General features: G+C 32.9%; 1 protein-coding gene across 1 annotated transcript in view; it reads right to left on the bottom strand.

Annotated features, from left to right (window-relative positions):
- Nucleotides 1–1,663: 1,663 nt before the first annotated feature.
- Nucleotides 1,664–26,406, bottom strand: part of LOC142332144 (uncharacterized) — a 38,312-nt gene continuing 13,569 nt past the window's right edge. Inside the window, exons 3-9 of the mRNA XM_075378406.1 lie at nt 24,060–24,176; nt 19,860–19,889; nt 16,033–16,077; nt 13,740–13,829; nt 11,651–11,813; nt 4,511–4,640; nt 1,664–1,919 (exon numbers count right to left, since the gene is read on the bottom strand). Coding sequence (XP_075234521.1) covers nt 1,882–1,919; nt 4,511–4,640; nt 11,651–11,813; nt 13,740–13,829; nt 16,033–16,077; nt 19,860–19,889; nt 24,060–24,176 — 613 coding nt within the window. The 3' untranslated portion in view covers nt 1,664–1,881. The remainder of the gene's footprint in view (nt 1,920–4,510; nt 4,641–11,650; nt 11,814–13,739; nt 13,830–16,032; nt 16,078–19,859; nt 19,890–24,059; nt 24,177–26,406) is intronic.

Below are 26,406 nucleotides of genomic sequence, written 5' to 3'. Positions count from 1 at the left end.
ACATCTCTCTTCTGTAGATTTTTTTTTAGGGTTGCTTAAAATATAATGTAAAAAAAAAAAAACATAAACAACGAATTGAACATGTGTATAACGGACGAATCTATACGTATACTAAGAAAAATAATACAAGTTATAAACGGTAATTACTTAAGGTAAGCGCAATGCCACGCTGAGGGGAAATATTTTAAAAATTTCTTACAGAATGGTCTGCTTTCAAAGATTGTGTATTAAATAATTTAAGACCAAAAACATATAATTAAATATTGTGATAATTTTAGTAAATAATATCACTTGATCAAGCCATGTAAACTATAGTAACATTGCTAATTATTTATTAAGTCAAAATTACTAAAATCCCTGTGCAGGGAAGTGAAAAATTAGTGGTGAAAATCTTAGAAAAGAAGATTTAGAAACAAGAAAAATGGAGCCTCCAAAATCTCAGAGGCCTCCTTTAGCAGAGAGGGCAAGGATTTCGGAACCCGAACGTCTTGTAGCGGTGAGTGGATCCAGTTTGGACTGTGACGTACTTCTCACCACGCCGCAGGAGCCGGTGTCGTCTGATTCCGTCAGTAGGAGATCCTCCACGACTTCCACCGGAGGAACTGAAGGATCGATCTCAGAGGCCTCAGATACTTCAGAATTTGATATCGAGGCCTTCAGAAAGATAGAGAAGAGGAACAAAAAGAGATGGCCTAAGGGAAAATCTCTATTTGTTTTTTCTTTTTTTTTTAACTTTCGGGACCACCGTATTGCTTCAGAGGATGAGAGGAATGCGATAGGCATTAAAATGAAGCTCGTTTATATGCCTTGACAAATTTGAATGAATGGATGAATATTTTAATTTTTGCGTAACATTATTTTTAATTTTTTATTAATATGATAATTTTTATATGTATTTCTTAATGTTTTGTTATGATTGTTCTGTTTGAAGTTAAATGGCGAGGGCCTTTACACCCTTGTTATGTTCTGTTTTCGGTGTTTTAATAATCACTAACAAGTTTATCTTTTGGATCACCTCAAAGTTCGTTACCCTCATGGTTGTGAGAAATAATCATAAAAGTATTCACCTTTACAGAAATTCACCAGCAAATTAGAAAGCATCGATTAAGTGATTCGCGTGATGCCAGAACAAACAGGCAAACGTTCGGCTTTATGAATAAGAAGATTCTTATGTATCTTGATAAAATAAGGCATTTTATTTTATGTTGATTCAACATATTTTACATATTCTATTCAAGTCATCAATTTTTTTTTTAATTTCTCGAAGTGAAATGAAAAAGAATATGTTTATTTAATGACAATATTATCTATATTCAGTTTTTCCGATTATGATAAAATTTGAGATATATTAACAAAGTAAAATAATAATAATAAATGTATATAGTGTTTTCGATCGTAAAACTGAGAAATCTTCACAAAATGAACCGATTAGTTTTGTTGCATTGTCTGTTGTCATCCTGAATATTTGATTTTTAAACATAATTTATATAAATTATTAAAAATAATACGGGAATGACTTTTGAACCATAATATAAAATCATTTTTATAGATCTATATACATTGGATGCCAATAAAATGATTAAATATATATAAATTGTATATTAACACTTCCTATAATGCTTAAAAAAATTAAAACAACATAACAAAGGAATGAAAATTTTATAATTAAAAACTTATTTTTTATTGAAAAAAATACAACAAAAAAATTATTTATTTAATAATTATAATAGTACATTATATTTTATATTAATAGCGTTAAAATAAATTAAAAAAAAGCTAAATGAATTGTACATTAACAGTCGATTAAATCCAACATTCTCAGCAAAACAAAACTAGTTATTAGAATATTTAAATAACACCGAAAAACAAAAAAAAAGATGTTTAAGCATCTTTGATAAAAATTCGAATCCGGTGTAAATCTGAAAAAAATAATTTTATTTATTTTTTAAAATAAAATACAGAATATGAAAGAAGAAAAATATTTTATTAACTAAACTTTTTACCTAAAAGTAATAAAGAAATAACTTTAACTACAATATCTTCCGTGTAAAACTGACATCACAAATAAGGTATGTAAGTATTGAAACTTTTGGACCGATACATACGTGTACAGGTGTAATTATGTAAATCCCTGTCATCTGTATCACCTCATACGTAGAAGATAAAGATATGGAATATTTCAACACATAACTTCATTTTCAAATGGAAGAGTAAACTTAGCTACTATTGATATAAAAATGTATTAAACCCACCGGGTTGGTCTAGTGGAGAACGCGTCTTCCCAAATCAGTTGATTTTGAAGTCTCGACTTCTAGTAAAGATAGTTATTTTTGCACGGATTTGAATGCTAGATCGTGGATACCGGTGTTCTTTGGTGGTCGGGTTTCAATTAACCACACATCTCAGGAATGGTCGAACTGAGATTGTACAAGACTAATAATCTTCATTTACACTCGTATATATCATCCTCATTCATTCTCTGAAGTATTATGTGAACGGTAATTACCGGAGGCTAAACGGGAAAAAGAAAGAAAGATATGGAAACGTAAAGAAAACAGAATTCGCTTCTAGTGATATTTCTCAGTTATCTTCTTTCCGTTGCAAGAGATGCGTTTACAGTAAATATTATAAATTAATATTAAGTCGGAATAGAGAAATTTATCAAACGAACTCTACGAGAAACCTTTACTAACATTATTTTATTAAAACAATTAAATAGCTGTAGGAGACAGGGAGATACAGTAATAATTAATTGACTGACTATTGTTTTTACAAAGAGAATATTACGATTTATTCTATTCGAAATTTTATAACAATTGATATAATTAAGTTTCAATTAAATCATATTCTGTTGTAAAACAAATCTATTAAATTGATTAGGTTATTTACATTTCTCCTCTTCTTAGTAAAATATTATTGTTAATAAGGGGATAAATGGATTTTTAATAAAATATCCTACAAGAATTAAGAATTAAGAATTACAATATCTTTCCATTACAACGGTTTTATTTAGTCAAACGATCAGATATTAATTAATTTGAAGCAGAAATGAAAAAAATTTCATATTTTCCAGCGGTCATTTGTTTCTAGTTATTTCTAGTGGTTATTTTCAATGAAATTTATTTTTAATTTTATTTCAGTGTCGAAGTAAGAATATTTATTATCAGTACTGCATAATAAAAAATATACCTTCTTGTTTGTGACTCATTTTTAAGAACGAGTTATTTTTTTTAAATTGATCTAACCTTGAGCTAAATAACTTAGCCCGTTGATATGGAATGGCTTCAAGCCGGTCCGGATAACAACTGAGAAACGGCGTGTGTGAACTATTCTCCGCCAATTACTTTTCAGGAAAGTTAACCGAAGCAAAATTTATCAGAGAAACGATTTTATCAGGGATAAAATCGTTGACAGCATTAGTGGAATTTCATGGAATGAAAGTAAATCTAAGATCCTTTCGAATCTTTAGACCACATAATTATGTTATTTTTAAATGGTTATGGAAAAAATTAAGGAATTTATATTTAGTGTTACTAAACATTAGTCTTTAGTGTAACATAATATTTATAAAAGAAAATATTTATTTCTTTTTTTTTATTATTTTTTTAATGCTTTTATTTGTAGTCCCATCAACGATTAGAGTCATTAGCGACTACAATAACACTACCATGAAGTATTATATAAAACAGAAAAAATAAACAATAAAGAAATAGGAACAATAAATAACAAACTTAGACAAGTGACAACAATAAATACAAAATAAAATACATAAATCGACAAAAATCGCTAAATCGTATTCTTCATTCCACTGTAGGAGAGAAACCGCAACAGACGTTTTATACGTTCGTTCTGGTTTAATAGAAATTTCATATCCAAACCCAGGTCTAAGTTTTGTCGGATAAATAACAAACTTAGACAAGTGACAACAATAAATACAAAATAAAATACATAAATCGACAAAAATCGCTAAATCGTATTCTTCATTCCACTGTAGGAGAGAAACTGCAACAGACGTTTTATACGTTCGTTCTGGTTTAATAGAAATTTCATATCCAAACCCAGGTCTAAGTTTTTTCCAAAGACTGGGCAATCAACGAGCAGGTAGTACACGGACCATTTGGCCTTGCAAGCCTCACAGATCTGAGGACAGCCAAGTAGCTAAGCGTGGGTAAGGCTGTTGTGTCCAATCCTTAGCCCGAGTTAAGATGACTTTGTGTCTTCTGTTGCTCGAAGATGGAGGTTTCTCGATTACATTTTCCGGATGTTGTGTAATGCCGTGGGAGGACTCGGCAACCAGAATCTATTCTACTGAGCTCGCAATGAGGCTTGGCAGCCTCATCGGCCCGTTCGTTCCCGAGGATGCCACAATGGGCAGGGACCCATACCCATAGAAAATATTTTAATTTTATTTTAAATGAACTGTTACAATTAGTAAAATAACTAGCCTCTCTTAAACTTCTACAAAATGTTTTAATATTCTAACATAGCTTAAATATTTTTATATACTTACCTTCAATTTTAGTTCTGGTAAAATTATAATAAGTTTGAAAATATATAAACTTTTCTCCAAGTTGGTATAATAAATTATAATCATAAAAGTTAATTATTATTTTCACTAACTCGAATGATTTAAATCTTGGCTAAAAAAAAAAAAAATTATTGCATTATTATATATAAAATAATAATATTCAAATAAAATTACAAAAAAGATTATAAAAGAAAAATAAGTAATAAAAATAAGATTAATTTTAGCTAATTAGTTTAAAATTTAATAAAATGCTTCATAATTTTAATATAATTTTTTTTATTTAAATAATACTTCCAATTTCGGTAAAAATGAAGGATGAAATTGTTTGACTTCCTGTTTAATTTTAGAAGAAGCAATTAAATGATTTTATTTTAGTGATAGGTTTTATTTAAATAATACAATACTTTTCAACAAAACTGGCTTATGAAACTAAATTCATTTTTTTTTTTAACTCGAATTTGCGCTGTGTAAAAAACATAAAATAATCCCGAAATATTGTTTTATTTCGGGAAAATTTTTATATTTTTTGAATAAAAATTTAACATTAAATGTTTTTTTATGTTATCGTTTTATAAATAAAAGAAAAAAATTTTCGTAATTTTTTTATTAATGAAAAAATGTTAAGAATTAAAGTATTTACAGTACGATTAAGCCTAACTGTAATTCTGTAGGTACATCTGCTAAATGCCTTAATCGTAAAGATTTTATGTGATCTGTAGTGAATAATAAGGATGAAGTGATTTTTTTTTTTAGCTTGTTTCCCTACCCCGCTGAGCTTGATTTACCGTGAAGCATAGCACAGCCCAGGGGAATGTCCACTCTAACAGATCATTTCAGCGCCTGCCTCTAACCCCTAGGGAAAGGTATCCAAACCCGACTATGTCGTTCCTGAACCCTTTCCTTGGGGTCGGAAATCGGTCTTGATGCCTTGCTTCCATTGTGAGTAAAAAACTATTTATAAAAGAAGTTTTTTTATAAAAAAAACATAAAAAAAATAGTATATGGGTTTTGGCCCACATCGGGTCTTGGTCTTTTAACAGCTGCCTGCCTCTAACCGGGTCTCCCAAAGGGCCCCAGCCGGGTCTCGGTATTAACAGCTCGAGGGCGACGGAGTCCCCGTGTCTCATCGTCGCCACCCATCCCGGCAAGCCCAGACGAACGACGAATCCACAGGAGGCTGTCCATCACCCCCTTGCTATCTTGTCTTCCCTGCCTTCGTGCTGTAGGTATCGTTGTTGTATATTCTGACACAGCCCTGAATTTGTCAACTCCAGATAGTATTGTCGGTTCAAACATGTCTACATCGAGGGGTCCAGTTAGGTGTTCGCAGATGCCTCTTTCGACCATCTGCCGTCGACACCAGAACACAACATGTTCAGGTGATTTATAGTCTTCACAATATAGGTAATAGGAAGTGATAGACCTCCCGAAAAGACCTGAAGTCACCATGCTCCGTTAAGAATTGGGTTAGCCAGATTTGGCTAAATATGTGGTCAAGATAAGTTGGCCAAATTTGCGGTCAATCCATGGTGCAACCTGTTTCATTAACCGGTGGGTACAACGCCCCGTTGATGAAAGATCTCACCTCCTCTGCCAGTATCGTATCATATCCGCCCGAGCAGTTATTTTTTTCATCCCCTAATGATGTCACACCGTATCACCGCCAACAGATAGTGAGGGGGAAGTCCAGCAACAATCAGGGCAGCCTCTGTTGAGACTGAGGAGTAGGCAGACGCGATCCAGAGGGCTAGTCTCCATTGGACCTCTTCCATGATCTGCCTGTATCCCAGACCTTGATTCCGTAGAGGACTACTGAGTGTATGAAATGAGTATATATCCTCCTGCGAGATGAGCTTGGATCAGAGAAGTTACTAAGCAGCCTGTGTAATGCCTTTACCAGTCGTTCAGCTTTTGCTGCGGTTTCCATGGCCTGGACTGAGAATGCTCTTCGTTTGTCTAGCCACACTCCTAGATATTTGACGGAGTCTGAATCTGTCACACCGTTCTGTAAATACAGTTCACATTGTGTGCACTGTTTTCGCCCAGCAGTTGTAGATGTAATAGAGAAGAAAATAATTTTTTAAAACCCAGCTAGAAAAAAAATTACAATAGATTTTTCAAAATTATGTAACATATTTATGGATACAGTAAATAAATAAATTTTATTATGAAAAAAAAGTTGTCAAATACTTTGCATTTAAAGTTTTCTGTAGGAAATTTTTAATAAGTAATAATTTATATATATTATAATTATATGTTTACGGAACAACACATGTTAAAGTGATTATATAAGAAAAATATTATAAAATTTATTTTTTTAGATTTTTTCTTTATTTTTAATCATGTAAATGCTTTTATCAGGACATAAAGCTAAATTCTTTGTGTTATGAATACAATAATATTAAAATGTTAAAAAGTATATATTTAATTACCATTTTTTAGCTGAAAACAAAAATTATACAACGCAACAAAAAAAAATTTCTATCATGTAAAATGCGTTATTGTTATGTTTAGTGTAAGATTGGGTAATATATCTATCTATGCGTTCTTTGATTTGTTGTAGTTTTAAGGATCCTGTCTATTTTGTTACTGATCTTTTGTATAATTACTCTTTGTCATACGCTTATTGGAATTTGTTGCTGTTTATATTATGCATAAATGTTGTACTGTTGCATCCTGACGAGATGAAGCTTACAGTCTGAAATGGGTAGGCGCAGACGTATGAATCAGGGACGAGGGCCCCTACACTATATATTGTAATAAATATGTCATTTATTGTATTTTGTCTTGTTTATTAACTTTTTATGATGTATTATTATGTTTCATATAAGTTGTATTGTGCTTTTTGGCGAGTAATTAGGATTTACTGTTCGGGCTGGTCTAGGTACCTAGCATTGTTTATTAATGTTGATGATGTTTTATTATTATTTGTATCATCATTACATTGTACTGTTATTATATTGATCTATTGTGCTACGTATGTTGGTATACACCATTTATGGTGCAAACTCATTACTACATGTGTTGTAGCATTACTAATAGGGCTGTATTACTGTAAATATGAATAATAAATTTAATGTATCTAATAATTGTATTTCATCCGTTTTGTAATGTTAAGTGACTTGGTTGTACGTATACTGAAGTGTTGGTAAATAAATCTTGCTACACATTTAAGTGAGGTGCTATACCTCATCTCATTGGAGGGCAATGACGTATATCTTCGATCGACTGGAGCTAATAAAACTATACTGTGTGGATGTCAAACTCCACTAATGCGAATTTGAAAAAAATTTCGGGGGGACTGGCGAAAAAGATTTTGTCGCCAGGGGGTCGAACCGTGAACACGTTCCGGGTCCAGCAGATGGTTGGATCAGGATGACGCATTGAGGATCACGGAGGTTTGTGAAGTGGGCACGCGATTCAGAAGGGATATGCGTGGGGTGTATATCCGGACCCAGACTAGTTGAGAGGGAATGGAAGTGTAGCCCTCTTGGGGAGAGTCACCATGGCAACGGGGAGAGATGTCGTGATGTCTCAATGATCCAAGAGGGACCCTATCGGAAGATCAGCTTCAATCTGCACAAAGCGGAACTAGTCTTCATCCACGTCACTTTGGACCGACCGAAGTAACGTCTTCCACGTGGTTACCGGTGCTCTAGAGCGGTTAAAAAATATATATACGATTTATTTACCGATAAATGCATAATCACTGTGAAATCAATATTTAAAAAATATATATTACTTTTGTTTATTCATTTAAAATTCGAGTTACAAACGACCTCGCCTGAAGACCGTTAACACGTTTTGGTAGATTTTAGAGCGAGGTTGAACTGTATTTTTATAGATGATGAATTGAAATAACGCCTTGTTGCTTATTGAATTGTTATTTAATTACGTGTCGTCTTTACATTGCGGCAACGTGTAATTGAATAATTAATTCATAACTTTACACGTCTAATTAAACATAAAACATATAACTTGTACTAATAAACTAAGCGTTCATCCGAACATATCCATCGGGACTAAAAGTGCATACAACCGCTCTGGATCAAATTCGAGCGCCGAATGAATAAAAGATCGCTACATCATAATGACCACTCCTTGTAGTATTATGACGTAGGATATCGCGTGATCAGATCGCCTGACCAAGCTTGTCGGAGACTCCTAGCCCTCGCTAGGTAGCAGAACCCGACGGCACAAGTGGAACGAAACAATTCGATTAAATCAACTACATTTTTATTTATTTAAACACAAGTAAACTAATGTTCATTAATATAATTTTTTAAAAAACAGTTTCTAAAAATCCAAACCATTGAAAATGTTTTTTGCAATAATAGGAGGGTTTAAATCACTGGAATTGTCTTACCATCAATTTTTAAAATATGTTGACAAACGTTTTCGCTTGTTCGATATTTGATCAGTTTCTCTGAACAAAATCAATACTAGTCACCCATCTTCCAGGATCCCAACTTCCTTGCTACCGATGCTTCATAGTCAGAATATCCTAATGGAAACGATCCCCTTGCTCATCACTGACAGAGTCCAAATTTTCGCGACAAAAGTTAATGTGAGAGTGAAGGAAATGCATTTTTAATGACATCCTAGATTCTAAACATTTGTAGTTTTCTAACAGCTTATTAAAATAAAAAACATATTTTTCATCTTTTCTGTTGCCTACCACCAATAACGTCCTTGAATGAATGCCATGCAGGTAGTTCACATTCAATTTTTTAATCGTTAAAAGTTGAATCATTAAGCTGTTTCTACATTTATAAACCGATAAAAAAACACCCTCCTTCACCTTACCATCACTATGAAAACTTATTTTTAATCGATTAAATCCTGGTACATCTTTGTCCGTACCTTTTTTTTAACCTCCGGGACCACCGTTAAGTATTGCTTCAAAGGATGAGATGAATAATTTTTAGCGTCTGAAAATTACATACCTGACCGAGATTCAAACCTGAGACTTCTGGATGAAAGGCCGAGACGCTAAGTACCGTGTTTGAATCCCGGTCAGCATGGCATTTTCAAAATTTTTTTATTGTCCGATTTTTATGTGAAGTGGCGGCAGTATGATTTACCATTCTCAATTAATGATAAATGCTTTAAATTTGTTTCAACAGCGACAAAAATTCTGCCGCAATGGCGAGCTCTTTACTTGGTAATGACTTTTTGTATCATGACTATCATGACTATACTATGAAGACAACGAAAACAACAATATCTCGTAAAACAAGAAGTAACGGAACAACTTTCAGATCACTGCATAATTACCACATATGTTCTTTGTATTTTATCGCTTCTAATATTGATTCCGTAATTTCATATAACACTTTCATGTCGATTGCATGAGCTAATGGAATAGGTGGCTATTTGTTACTATTATGTATAAAACTACTTTCATGTTAACTTTAAAAGAATCAATAAAAAGATACTGTTATTCACAAATATGCTGAATTCCTAGCTCTTTCATCAAGCCATCGATATCAGTATAAACGCACTATGAATTTTTGTAGTAAAATATATTGAAAGAGTTTTATTTCGTGTTCTAATCGTAGAATTTTTTGTTTTTTCCGCTAAAAGATTCCACTGCTGCAGTCTAGATCCCAAACGTTAAGCTTGTTGCTTTGATAACTTTAAATCGCAAAAGTTAAATTATAAAGTTCACGTTCTTGAATTAAATTAGGAAATTTCTCATAACATACAGAAAAAAAATTCCTCAACATCCTCTGCATCATCTGCTTCATTTTCAGATTTTTCTTCTAGCAATGTTGAATTAGGTAGTGGTACAGGTTTAGGTGATTCCTTTCTGTACGGTACCGGCTTTAGTGCTGAGAATACATCTGAAAATTTTACGAACTTTCTATTTTTGAATAAAAATCAAAATATATTTGTAATAAAATGTAGCAGTCGGTGAAGTGGTCCTTAGGTTCACCCCAAACCATCGGTACAGCAAATGTTAAAGCTTGTCGTTTCCCCTTCAACCGATCAGTAAGAATTACTGAGTCGATATGCATGTAACAAGAAGCGCTAAGATTTTATCTTGATACCCGAATGCACAATCAAAACAATATTTATAAGCTGTTTTTATCAATTTAGATATAGTTTTTCTGTAGGATTTAGGCGTAAATTTATCTCAGATATAACAAAAATTGTACGGATTTGAACATTTACGAACCTTTGCAGAAACCATGTTGCACCAAATAAAAACAAGAAAATTCAACACCAAATTACAGTGATAAAAGTTGTGTAACATGTTCGATACAAATTTTGTATCGACTAGTATTATTTTTATTTTTTTCAAGTTATGTACCGATTTCAAAATTATACGTTTTTTCTACACTATTTTTTCGATGAGGTTGTTAGACATTTTATCATATTCTCGTTTATCGTTGGGTTCACATGTGGACTCCAAAAAGTTGACGATTAAACCTTTGGTAGGATTACCACGTTCGGTTTCCAACAAACAAGTACTTATAGACTGAAAATTCCGTAAATTCTGTACTTTTACATTTTTATTCGCTGCAAGTTCTTGGCGTGTGAAATTTACCTATTTAATAATTTATGTCAAATAATAAATAACAGTTACTGTTTAAACGATCAAAATGTAAAAACACTAACCTTATCATAATTAATGATGATTATTAATTCATTTTATTTAAATTATTTAAATAAGCTGACTCTAGATCCCGAACGGGGTTATATAAATATTTTTTTTTAAACCTTGTGTCGGGAATTGAATTAAGCTACTTCATACAGGGTAATTGATCGTTCTACAGAGTGATTCACAAAGTATGTATAACTTACAGCAGATATTCAATTGATGAAAATAAACAAGAAAGTTCGTATAAACAGGTTTGGAAACTCTTCGTTTCCAAACGATTAATTAAATTGAGATTGTAGTATAAGTTACTTTTTAAGGTCCTGTCTCAATATGCCTTGACCACTATAAAGCATACTATTATGCCTTTAGAGGTGAGCAATGATGATCGTATAATTCCTGAGAAATTACTATATGAAATTATCAGTTTTGTTTTAAGGTTTGTTTTATTGATTTTTACATGATGCAGTTGTCGTGAATTCTTATTAATATTACGTAAAAACATTTAATCTACTTACCGCATCGTTTTCCAGATCCTGACAATAATAACCTTTCTTGGCAACGGGTAGGGGATATGCTACATCTTCACGGCTTATGTGATTCGCTTGCATAAATTTACTTACTATGTACCAAGGAACCTTAATAAAAGTTTCATTTACATCTATCTTTTTTGGTTTACAGCTGAAAAATATAAATATGAAGTAAACAACCGATGTAAAAATAGTAGAAATAATAACAATAATAATAACTATTATTTTTTATTTATCTCCTACTTCCACTTATAATAAAGCAAGAACGCAATTGAACGGTTACAGGATCAAATTTTGACAGGACAAACTGTACAATAGGTATTTTAATTATACTTTTGCCGTTACAGGAAACTAACGAACTCAGCTTAACAACAGAAGAGTATATAAACTAGGTTTCTGTTTGCTAAACGAATGTTACTAGATTTTAACTATAGTTTGAAAAGAGTCGAAGCGTGGCGACGTCCTGGACCAGGGAGGTAGTCTTTTTGCCTAGGGTGTTCGGGTCCGCCCACATTCAAGAGTAGAAGGGTCGTGACTCCCGATGATGGCATAAAGAACCCTCAAGGTACGAGTGGGTCGCGAAGTGAAGGATGTGCGAAACTTACATCTGGAGCTGTTAGATTAGGAACAGGATGGGTAGCTCCTTAGCAGAAGGGCATAGCGGCTATCCGGAATGTCGGTGTGTCCTGGTGAAGTCGGGGACACCCTAGTGGGAAAGCCCCAAAAGGGGGCTAGCTAGGGTGGACAGAAACTGCTGCCACGACACTCCGAGGTGACTGTGTTTTGCTTAACGGCGAGGACCGCTTGCCTTGGGGGTGTTCAAAGAAAAAAAAAACTATAGTTTGAAAAATAAATAAGCCCGTAAACAGTACCATTTTAAATTTCATTTCCCCTGTTAAAAGTTAGATTTTCTGGAACTTTACCCCTCCAGAAGTACATCTTTGTACGGGTATTATCGTTAAATATATGGTAGTTAAATACTATCAATATAACAAGAGAGTTACAGACACAAATCGAAATGCGTTTGGTAAATTTATTATAAAGATATTTACAGTGAAATAACATTTCAAATACATTCTTCTAAGTATTAAGCAGGTCAACTTTTCAATCTTGTCAACTTTTTAAAATATGTTAAATTTGAAACGTAACTGCTGTCTATTCAGTACAACTTTAGTACATTAGTGAAATCACGTTCATTACTCCAAATAATGTTGTTTTATTCTAAATATCTTCTGACTATTGTTTCCTTAATAGAACTGAACTAATTAGGGGATGTCTAGAAATCAACAGTATTAAACCTAATTCTCTACGGGCTTTACTAAGATCATTATCACTATAATAAAAGAAATACAATTTAGAATATAAACAATTTCAATATCAATAACTAATGAAACGGAATTATTACGCGTAGCTATCTTGAAGTTGAAATAAGAAACGTTAATTTTTCAAGAAAAGTTAGTTATACTACCAATACAGTTACTGAAATAGTAAAGGTTATAAATCGGTAAGGGAAACAGTCTTACCGGTAATTAAATTGTATCAGTAAAATAAGCGAATAACAGGGTGTTATTTACAAAACATTTGGGTACAAGAGAGGTCGAAAGATGAAAGTGGAAAAAAATTTTCCCATCCAATAGAGGGAGTTTTTTGACAACATTTTTAGATATTAGTAAGATAAGGTAATATTAATAAGCATTTATCTCAACCTTTGTTGCTTATTATATATTCTATTTCCCGACGTATTGAGGAGTACGATAGACAAAAATTGTTTCTCTACATTTCAGTTTTATAACGCTTAGAAAATTATAATTTTTTATTTATAAATTCGTATATCTGAAGATTGCTAGTGGTAAAAGAGAAAGTTTTAATTACTGTGATCACAAACATTCAATTCTTCAGTGTCCGTTAAACTGATCTAGCAGTTCAGCAAAATTTATATTAGGGAAAAACAAATTTTTGAACACACTAAATTTGTGATCAAGTTTTTAAACGAATGCATTAAACTTAACACAATCACAAACACACAGAGAGAGAGAGAGTGAGAGAGAGAGAATATATATATATATATAAAACTTACTATATTACAATATGCTTTTGTTCTTTTGAAAATATTGTATTCTCATTTATTATTTTGACAGTATCGATGCTATATTTTTCATAACTTTGCCTGTAAAAAAGGGGGAAAGAGAATAATAGTAATTTTAAAAAATAAGAAATACTATTCTCATATAAATTTTTAAAAATTAACGTAATTTATAACTATTGCGGAAAGCCGGAGAAAACTTTCACTTATACATCAAGTTTCATAGCTATTGCTTTTTGTCAAAAGTATTTTTCATATATGTTATTCGCAGTAAACTTATCCTAAATTCCACTGACTACACGTATTTGACTTTTGAATAAAATTGTTTTTCGTACGTACGGTTTGAAAAAGTTTCAAACTTTCTAAGAACCTAGTAAGGCTTCACAGGAGACGTTTGAAAACTCACGTATTCAGCGTACCAGCATGCTGCAGAAATCAAATATCCATCACGAAATATCACAATGAAATTACCGAGCAAAGAAGTGAAATGAACAGAAAAAAATGTGAATACTACGTGTACTTAATTATTACATAACAAAAAAAAAATACGTTAACTAATACCGAGGGAGCAACTTCAAAATGAAGAATAGAACTGGTTCGAACTGAGGTTATTTGAGTGTTACCTTTAACACTCTTACCGATGTTGCTACTACAGCGATTGCATATTTTATTCCTTTCGCCTTTTTTTTTATTTTTCCCCCTTCCCTGATCCGGACCCACAGCTAAGTATAACTCAGCCCAGAAGAGTGTCCTTTAACTCTAATGGGCTTTCCCGCCCACCTACTTTACGTCCGGCAAGGCAGGTCGGCCCGTAGTGGATGACGGGTTCTATAGATGTTCATCACAACAGGATACTGTCAGCGGTACACGTCATGTAGTGCTTTCGCCTATTATTTCAACAGTTAACTGTTCTTGGTTCAGTGGACTATACTTTCATTCTTTGCAATTGCGTTTTTTTAAATATCTAATTCGATCAAAGTAAAGATTGCTGTAATAGAATCTCATTTGCATTTTGGATCCTTCCAAGAAATGCGTCAAATATTCCTGGAAAAATTTCTAAATTCCAGTATCCTGGCAAAGAATAGAATTCACAATTTGCTTAAATAATGGTGTACTTAGGGGTAGTTTACAAACGGAAAACGAAATGTGCGACCTTCCGTTAATGCTCCGAAGGCCATCGATAATAAAAGAAACATTTCTGCAGTCTGAAAAAATCTATACGTAAATTATGACAACAAAATGGTGTCAAATTTTCATTTTGCTTAAAATTCTTTACGATTTGGACTTTAAATTATCGTGTAACTTCTGTGTAACAAATTAAAAGAACAAACAAACTAAAATATCTTAATTATTGCGGTAAGCTTCTCAAAATAATTGTCCATGGACAGATAGATCCGATGAAGTATCTTATGTAAGATGATTATGTAACATGATTTCATCTCATTCGAGGATATCAATTTGCACAACAGTATTGGATGAATAAAAATCTTCACCGGAAGTTTTATCATCCACTACACGAAGAGAAAATCTGTGTAATCGTATATTGGGACCAATATTTTTTGAACGGACCGTCAATAATGAAGTATACCATAAAATTTTTGAAGAATTCTAGTTTCAATTAACAGATCGTGAAAAAAACTTCTTCCAGCTTGGAGAAACATGCCGCACATCAAATAATTCATTAAGATTCATGCGGCTTTTACAGAAAAATAAAGTATCAATAGAAGGTGGTGTTAGAATGCTTCGCGCTAGATTTGATTGGTTGCGAATATTTTTAGTTTTCAGAACTATTTGAAAAATTGTGTCTATGAATCAAATCCCCACACTATCAGTGTATTGAAGTTGAAAATTTAACAAGATAACCTAAACGGACAACCACTTTTGCGTCAGGTCGATCTTAATGTGATAACTAGATATCAAATATGAATCGCCGTGCACGGCACTTTTTTCAAACATCATTGTAAAAATTTAAAAAATAAGAATTGCGTCAGGGTTGTTTATTTGGAATTACGATGAGCGGAGCTTTATACGAACATATTTTTTTTTGTTTTTGAGCGTTACATACGTTTTACTTTTCGAGTCATCAGCGAGTAAGTTTATTGAGAGGTTCGTAACATTGTTACCAGTGCTAGGAATTCTAATTAATTGCATAATTGTAATAACTAAAAATTATTTTACAGATTTTTCACTTTAACCAGTGTTCAGCACATATAATAAATAGGGTGGGTACAAGTATTATTGTAAATTTAATTTTAAAAACAAAGAATAAAAGATGTTGCCTACTTACTCTTTTTCGTCAGCAAATTGTAGTACGTCGATATTAAATTCCTTGCTAGAAAAAATTTCAATAAACAATAAAGAATATCGTCGAATAATTTAAACGTACAAATATAATAATACATTTTCTATTATGCTACAATCGAACGGTTGTAAGTACCGCAAATGAAATAAATCCTTAATTTTACTTTTAATAATGATAAACCTCTTAAGCTAAAACATCTTCAAAAAGAGAAATGAATTGATTTTCTAAACTTCCTTATTCAAAAACCAGAAAAAATCTACAAATCAGCATTCTAATTCCATGAAATGTCAACGTCATAAAACTTTAGTTTCTTTAACTCAGACTGTTTTATGTATTTAATAACCGTATTTTCAGCGAAATCACGTATAAATTATTAACTCCATTATCATAGGTATGTCATCTGCAACACAGCCTTAATAAATATATTCGAAATTAGTTTAAAGCAAAGGCTCCATTCTGTTATGAAACAATGTAACTTCTCAACCTATTAATTCAAATTGTAAATTTGAACGGTTGAGTAATAAATTAAAGCGATTGGCTTTTGTAGAAAGAGACGCAAAAATTCATTTCTACCGAGACGAATGTACCGGACGTCACAAGTTTATTACCGGTTGTACTATTTGTTATTCTGATGCCGAGTTTAATTAAAAAATTCTGTGTAATTTTACTATGAGATATCTCAAAGAATGATATCCTTACTGAAGTCAATAAAAAACAAAAGATGTGAAAGAAGTTATGGGTTTTCTTATTCTCTCATTTATTCTAGATTTTTCAAGAAATACGCAGATAAAAACCCAACATTATTTTAGCGATTCATGCTCTCTTTCACCTATGATTAACTAATAAGATTGACAGTTAAACAGAGCAAAAAGGATTACCGCGGGTATTAATAAATTTTTAAACGTAAATTTAATTATCGTTAATTTTATCTAGTCATCCTAAAAAATTTAAATCAGCTTCGGTACAAGTAGAATTGTTTTATTTTGTTACACTGCCATTTTCAACATTACCAGCTTATTTTAAAGGGCTTAGCAGAGTGATATATGACAGCATATTTGGCTCAGTGAAATAGTTAATTAGAAACAGTCACTTCTATTGCAAGCCTACTTCAAGATCCCTCTTTTGTTGAGATTTCTTGTAACTGTGTAAGAAATATAACTTTAAATGGCTTGTATTTCTTGTTATGTTTCCTTGAAACTTTGTTTTACGAAATATAAAATAAATAAATAAAATTGTTAAAACGAGTAAACAATCTAATATTATTCGAATTGAAAACAAATAATCAATTTTTTTTATTTTATATTAACAATTCTACTAAGATTTCACATATTGGTCGATCAAGAAATTTAAACTTTTTTTATTTTTATCAGTTAGTGTTGCAGTTCTGTAAAACGAGTAAATACCTAATTATCAAAGCGATTCTGGTCATCCTTTGTTTCGTATTATTTAATAAAATTTTGATACTCATTCAAGTTAATACATAAGCAAAAATTAAAAAAATTAATACCCCTATTGATACGTTTTAAAAATTAATTTTAATAATAGTCAAGATACAGTTAACGAGTCTTTTTGATTTTTCGAAGGAAAGTACGGTATTACTTTCATACGCATGGTGAGAGAGGGGATGAAATGAACTTTGTTTACGTTTCCAGGTTTTAGGAGTTCGAAAATACCACTTCTTTAAAATGGGATTTTACGAGGATATATATATAGACTTACGTATAAAATTTTGTAACTGGAAAAACTCCAAAACTACTTCATCAATTTAATTGAAATTTAGATATGCTGTAGTTTTATCTGAAGTTATACATGTAAAATTTTGATGAAAATGGAAAGAGTCGTTTTTGGGATACGTTTAATTTAATGTCGATAGAAATTTGAGATTATGTTGACTGTGTAGTGGTGTATTTAATCCCAAGAGCTCATAAAATTAGTCAGTGTTGAATAAGTTGAAAATTGATACTTTTGGTTAAGGTTTAGGGGTTAATCAAACGTATGTAAAGAGTTATTCTCGGAAAATCAGTGCGTTTCTGACTAAAAATAGAAAGGGGGTCGGAAACGATAAATGAATCCTCTTACTCAGGACTGTGCACAAGTTTTATTCTCTCTCTACTTAATTTAAAATTTAAAAAATAAAATCAATCACGTGTTGTAATTCGAGATGTGTATTATTATTATTTTTTTAAATACTTTTCTTATCATTTAAACAAATTTACGTAAGGTAATGAACAGTACATAAATCTTTGATTATGATATGATATTCTATTTTAATTATAAAATAATCACCTGATAAAACCTGAACACATGGAACTTTCAGTAAGAAAAAGCAACTACTACTATGTTTAATTATTTGACAGTATAAAACTTTTGATAATATTAAAAAAGTCTTTGTTTATTTTTCGTTTTTTTGAAAACGGCTGTTGACGCGATGTTCAGAGCCTGGATGGGAGGAGGTAACTACAGGAAGATGGATACAAAGGTTCATCCGCGATGTGAGGAGCTGCATGGAGAGGAAGCATGGAACATCAGTCATGAGCTCACCTAGTTCTTCTCTAGACATGGATGCTTTCGAGACTATTTACATAGAATGAACAGGAGCAATTCAGGGACCTGCAATGACTATGGTGAGCGGGACACCGCTGATTCCTGTAATATTCTCGTGTATAAGATGGAGGGGCTAAGGACCGATGTACTGGAGGAGCAAGGTCGAGTAATTTCAGATAAAATCGTCAGCGTAATGTTAAAAGACAGGGTTTCCTGGAGTAGAATAGCAACTGCGGTAACTGCCATACTTAGATCTAAGGCAGTAGATGAAAAAAGAAGGCAAGCCGGAAGAAGGTAATCAATCGGAGGTAGAATAGCCGTTGCCGAAAGTTGTGGGCGGACTGCCGCGAGAGTTTGGGCGGCGGGGGCTCTCTATAGTCGTTGTCTGTCAATGGCTCCTCGGGGACGCTGCCTGGGCTAGTCCAAGTCGGCAATAAGATCGCCCGGGTGATCGCGCAGGGACTGTTTGCATACCATACGGATTAGTTCCGGCCCCTGCGCGATTAGTGGGGGAGGTTTTTTAACGGGTGAGAGCCCTGAACTTGCCGTCAGAGTGGGCCTGGCGGCGACTAGCAGAGCTTTTTCCGCCCCCTACGGAAAACAGAAAAACATTATGTATATAAATGAATAATCTACAATATAAACATGTTTCACATAACAGAAATTCACATAGTACTGTTTAGCCTGCACGAGAACAGAGTTGCGGTATGAGGCATTAGGAGGGAAGCAGGATCCCCTTCGTCAATCGGTCTCTGTCACATACACCTATGTAATGTCTGTCTCTCTCAGACGCACAACAGTAGCTTACTCATACTGTGTTCTTTAGATCGCTATTCTCGTTGTGGGCGAACAGTAACTTACACTTACTAACTATAAACTAGTGTTTAGTGTTTACTAGAATTAAGAACTATTATTTACTTGATAGTAATTCAAATTACTAAGTAATTCAATTTGCAATTCACATAGTAAATTTTTTGAAAATAGTTTTTAAATAATTTATTTGATATATTACATTATGTAATAATGTTTGATAAAATAATATATATAGAAAAAGACCCATTTTAAGTAAGCGTTATTTTTGTACTTCTCATACCTAAACACGTTGACAAAGCTCAGTCTGACCCTCAAACCTCATACATCCAACTGAAAGTAATATGACAATTTTCCTCAAAACGTCGGTAAAAAAGAAATACATTCACCCTATCAAAAAGCCATCGGAGTTAAAATAAAATCAATTAATGTACTAAATAAATGAGCAAGTTACTTACAATCCTGAAGTATCAGGTACGTTTAGATACCTGAAAAATAAGGGTAAATAATTAATTAATTGCTATTAAGAAACGTTTGAATTTTTTTATCCTTAAGTGCACGACCCTATACACGCACACGTGGGATTATAATTTATTCTGTTTCTATTAAACTAGCCGTATTTTTCATAATGAATTACAATTAAAATGAACCAGCTAAGGAAAATAATGAAAGTTTTATCGTGACTTTAGTTATACCCTTAGCATTTTTCTGTGAACCTAAACCAACAGATAGCAAAATTTATCTTCAATAATAAAACCCTCTCTTTACTACCTATTTGCCTTTTATCACCGTATAAAATAATCTTAAATAAATTTCAAAAAATAGATAAGTTTATTATTAATCTTCTGTAAATAAATTTTTCCTCATTTTTGTATCACAGTTCAAGAACATTTAGACCCATTATTATTTGATATCGTGCATCTTTTAAGGCATAAATAAGTTATTTAGTAATAACGATATTTTATAAATTAAAACAAAGGGTTACAGACAGTTTTAATAAATAAATATTCTTTATAACTCTAAAGATCAATTATAGATTGATTGGTATTTAAAAATACGAATCCGACTTTGAGTACAGTCCTTTACGTAAGCGTGAAATTCTGAGCAAACATATATAAAAGAACATGTCATGAGTGATTCATAATCAACGCCCAGCAAAAACCATTAAAGATAAATTGATGAACATTTTTACAATTTTTTCTTGCGGTGTGAGTTAACTCTAAGGAAAGATTTTTCCAAATTCCTGATTTAAAAGGATAATGACGACCTAATTTAAGGAAACTTTGTAACGATCTGAACAAGGATCTCTGGGGAATTGGGTGTAAGGTGGCGACCGGTAAGTTTGGGAGTAATAAAAAAAAAATTATATATATATATATATATATATATATATATATATATATATATATATAATGTACCCTCTTTCTCAAGGTATATTAATTGATTTGTTAATACATTAATTATGATTTAAGATATGTAAGGTCTGCTAGAAGAATGGTAGAGACCAGAGTATAGACTTTAAAAGGCTTTTGTTACACAGAGTGATTAAAATTATTCAACGAAATTTAGGTGTTAATCAAAAATAACAAAGAATGCACTTATATGCATATTTTACTGTTGAACAGGTCGTTTCAAACAGATTGTTTACAACATTTACTAACTTTAAACAATTCCACATGAGCACATTTTGTGGCGCGTAAAATGCCTAGACAATATCCAATTTCACGCCACACCGAGAAGTATATCTCGATTTATTTCAGAAATTACGACTTCGATTCTCCTTTTTGATTCATTGATGTTGACAACCATTGTTGCTTGTATCTTGTCTTTCAAAAGCTATCAAAAAAGTAATCAAGAGAGATGACATCATTGCATAACGCACAGTTAATTTTCGGCTATCACGTTATGTTTATGGAACGGCATGAGAGTTCTCACTACTCCAAATCCGACAACTATGACAGTTAACGTGGCCAAACCCATAGCTTCATCTATGAAAATTACTTTACCTAAAATCAAGAATATCCTAGGAAAAACTGTAACGGCGTGATTTATCGTTATTTTCAATCGCATGCACCGATTGAATTATGTATGCGTGAAGTTTTAGGCGCACGTGTAGAAACTTTACAAATGTCGCTTGCAATATTCCCATGACGAATCGATTTACCTGGGTTTCTCTGAAAAGTTACTCAATCCACAACTTCCTTGGAGATGGAAGGTCTGCTAGCACCTTTTTCTGAACTACACTTGCATCCTTAAACTGTTGCTACCAACATTTAATAGAGTCTTTATTAGAAGAATCACGGCCGTAAACTGAACGAAACGTCCACGAACAGTAATAACAGATACGCTTTAATGAAACCAGAACTGCTTTCTCCTACACGGTAGCTATTGCCCAACAGACGATCACACTGTCATTAAATCACGCAAATCTATTCAATGAAGATCATTAGTTACTAATATTTGATACTGCTTTAACTAATGTTTGTTCTACATTAATATTTGAAAAAATGAACGTGCTCTACGTTGCTATATTCATTTTTTATTAACCCCCAAAATTTCGCTGAATAATTTATGTTCACTCTATATTATAAATATAAAGGATATCAATATAGGCTACCACTAAAGATTACTGTGAAACTGGTAACAAAAAACATTTAGTAGAAAGGAATTTTTTTTAATGTAATTAATAGGAATTAGATAATAGAGAAATTTTCTTTATCTATAATGGTGCAAAAAACGTCATTATGAATAAAAATATGAAATAAAATATTCGATAGCCTTTTTTATTTTTAAATTTAATAAATACCTTTTTCTAAAATGTTTCGATTACACCTATTATTAATGCGCAATGCCACCCGTTTATTTCTTATCTAATTATCCCTTCTGTAAACTAAAAACAATGATGAAAAACGGAATGAAAATTTATATTAGGAAAAACAAAGTTAAAATAATAGAAAACAATAAACCAACGAATGTCGGTATAAAAGTAAGAAGAAGAAACAAGTAAAACTGTACTATATAATGGAATATTTCATAAATGGAATCCAAGTGAAAACAGAAACTTTAATACAATGTAACCCCGCTATAACGCGATTATCGGGGGACTTACGTGACATCCCGATGTAGGCTAACCGCGTAATTTCGAGAAGTAAATTTTAAATCACAAAAGGGATCAATTTAAAAGAATAAACAAAATAACAACCAATAAAAGTTTTTTTAATACTATTATTGCTTGATTTTAATAATACCATTTAATAAGGTAAATGGAAAAAGCCAAAACAGTATTATGTGTACGTACATAGAAACAAGTTAGTTTTTTATCCTGGCTTCTACATCTTTCTGGCTGACGCCAGAAAACACGGTGAGCAATATGCTCCGAGGTCAATGACAATGGGAGGAGGTGTCCAGATACACGTGTAGGGATAAGGGAGATAGCTTTATTGCTAAGGGCGTTTCTAGTCTATCCACATACAAAAGTAGTTGGATTGGGGCGCTCCAATGACGCATTAAGGACCCTCAACGTATGTGATGTGGGGGTCTGATTCGGAAGGGGTATGCGTGGGGTGCATACCCGGAATCTGATTAGGATATAGGGACTAGAAGGTCAGCCCTTCTGAAGAGAGACAACGGGGCAACTGGATAGAGTTGTCACGATATCTCAATGAACCAGGAGGGGACCCGATGGGCAGGGCAGCGGCTTTAACTGCATGCACTAGGGTGGGGTTTTCTACAGCCACGTCACTCAGGGCCGACCGAAGCAGCGTCTTCTAGGCGATTATCGGTTGCCCCTGTGTGGTTAAAAAAGTTGAAAAAAAAAGTTCTTCATCCTACTTTATTTTTTCAGATATTCAGAATTTTTTGGGGGACAGATTATAATTCGCGTTATATCCGTATCCGCGGAATATCGAGCTGCGTTAAAACGGGGCTGTATTGTAATTAAGGAAGCATTTATAAGAAAGAAACAGTTGCTAAATACTATGATCAAAATAGAAATGAACAAAATCAAAGTTTTCACATCCACATTAATGTGGATGTGAAACCTGAATATAAGGAAAATAAACAGAAATAAAGGCTGGAAGCATTTAAAAGCGAGAAAAATTGGAGAAGAGAAAATAACGTAATTAGTACAAACGTAATGGACAGTCTGCAATTACTAGTACGCATCAGGCGATATAAATATAAGATATGACAGGTTAAAATATAATTACTGCAATAACAGAAAAAATTACCGGTTGCCCCTGTGTGGTTAAAAAAGATTAAAAAAAAATTCTTCATCCTACTCTATTTTCCCTTTTTACTTTATTATTTTACTTTTTTTAAATCTTTTATTAAGAATTTAATATTACATAACCCGTAAATAATTTACAAAATATGATATTAGTCATTCAGAAAATAAAAGTAAAGAAATGTGTGCGCGTGAGAAATAAGACCACACACCTAGTAATTATTTATTTATATTTAATAATTATAAATATTATTTGTAAACACTTTAATAAAGAATTAAATCACATCAAAACTAACCATTACACGATTAACAGCTGTGTAATCGTTTTTCATAATGAATTTGAAAATATCTTTCAAAGGAAACGTAAATTTAAATATTTTTAATCGATTAGTTATTTTTTTATTGTATTGTTATTGTTGAAAACTATACTTACATGAAAATTGCCGCTCTAAAAAAATCTATTAAAGCTTCTTTCAGTTGTTTATCCTTAATACCTGCTTCAGTATCAATTATTCTCTCTAATCCGTCAAAAACTTCTTTAACCACTCTCCTGAAAATTAAAATGGTGTTAAAACGTACGTATAGAATACATATGAATTTTTTTTTTCTTACCCCTCGATCAAAATAAAACAGTCCTAAGAATACTGTTTTATATTGTTATTACAAAACGGCTATTTCTTAATTTAATAGCTAACCTATGAGGTTTTATTTTTAATTTACAAATATTTTTACGGATATAACAATATAAACATCACAAGATCTGATTAATTAATATGACTTTCATTAAGAGATATTTTATCGTGGTTATTATTAATTGTTCTGTAATTAATATTGTTGTATTGAAAATATCACCTTAATATTTGTCAATAAACTGTTTAAAAAGATCACTTGTTGTGTAACGTTATGTAGATGTCAGTCAAATTCCTGTTAACTGTGTTTTTTTTTTGTCTTTTGATAGAAATCCACATCCACTTTACAAGGTGAGGGTGATTTCTGCTTGCGCATTTACAATATTATCGAAATGATTTATGATATACTGAATTTCATACCAGAAGTATTTTTTACTCTTTGATATTGGGCTAACTTATATTTTACGATTGTTGTGCCTAGTCTAACTCTTAAATGTAAATGGTGTTTAGCAAAGTAGAAAATATACGTTTTTAGGCTAATTAAAATCAATTCTCTTTTATTTAGCGACATAAGCTGTAAAACACCTCTACGGAGTGTAAATCCTACCAACATAATCTTACGTTTATGAACAGGATTTATCTACTTTTACCATTACGTTGGGATCACCTCTTGCTGTCGGATTTTGTAAAAATCTATTTCCGTAAACTTACAGCAAATATTTTTTAATAGGTTTTAACATTACCAGTAATCCATAACTGTTTACAGAAAAACGTTACGTGAAAGTATAGTATACTTTTTTCTAAGAATAAATGGATCAAATTAGTAATTCAATCGAAAATATATTATTCCGCAACAAATTTCCTTTCTTAGACGAATTTCTGCAATCGTCTTTTCCGTACCGCTTGTATTTATCTTCTTACGGAGAAAGATAAACATATATTACCCGTTACTGTAATACTCCTTTTAAACGAATTAAAATCAACTTCTTACTATTTAACGTCAACTTCTCCTTACTACCTACACTAATCCCATGTTTACATTCCAACCCCGTAGGGGAAGACACCCGCCTTGTGACGCTTCCGGTTGCCACACCAACCCCCCACGTTCATAGCCCTTATGGGCTTTAACGGGAGTCGTCTTTTGCCCTCTGACTTTTTACGTCTCATAATAATAAGCCTGGCCTCGTTGGATGCTACCGATGTAAATGCGTCGGTAGACATTTGCATCGGTGATTTATGAACTCGGCTTTTTCCTTCGTTATAGGCCTCATCAGGACATCTTGAATGTCCTGCATCGTTTCCCTCTAAACTAGCTAGCCGAGTTCGCGGAAGCCCGAACCCCACGCCTTGTTCTACTTTTATTGAGCCAATTTCTAGTAAATATCTCGAGATTTGAGGTAAATTTAACAACATACCGCTAAAAAATGTTGTTCGCAACAACGAAATTTAGTCCTAATTCCCTTAACGAACTCAACTTTAGTTCATAGTCCAGACTTTGGTTAATTTACGGACTCCGGTCTGGTCTATAAGAGAGAGGCTTAAGGGAGAGGCTAAGGGAGACTTCCTACTCCCACTCAGCTACATCGCAGTGTCCCGCGTGACATTTACTTCCTTTCAACCATCGTCGAGATGCCGCTACACCTCACGGCTGCATGATATCCCATGCCCTCGGCAGTGCGCCGTTCCGCCGACAGCTAAACAATCAAAAATAATCTCCATTAATACTATCTAACCGTGGCTCGATGCCTCTGCGCCTACCTCCGGCCAATCAAACTGCCCAGGCGGTCCCTAACCACTCGGGGTACTACTCTACTATACCCCTTTAGTCGCTCTGCTCAGGGTGACGAACGGAGAAAGCCAGCCACAATAGTCCAGTCTCTACGAGACTTCCAATTGACCCGCAGATCAAAGAATGAATCCACTCTCTCGAGTTCGTTAACAACTCTGGTACGCTCAGCCTCGTGCCGGGGACAGACATAAAGGACATGTTCCGTGATGTCATCGACTCATCGACAGTTCGGGCACAAGTCTTTTTTTTTTTTTTATGTATATTACCACCCACTCCTCTGGAACGGACCTACAATCAAGTTTGACTCCCGCCAGAGGAGTGTCCTTTACTCTAGCTCGCCTCCCCGCCCGCCGGCTGTATGT

This window comes from Lycorma delicatula, chromosome 11, assembly GCF_047948215.1.
Source record: "Lycorma delicatula isolate Av1 chromosome 11, ASM4794821v1, whole genome shotgun sequence".
NCBI classification, from domain to species: Eukaryota; Metazoa; Arthropoda; class Insecta; order Hemiptera; family Fulgoridae; genus Lycorma; species Lycorma delicatula.
Note: the sequence above shows the minus strand (reverse complement) of the source record. Positions and strands in the feature narration are given on the sequence as shown.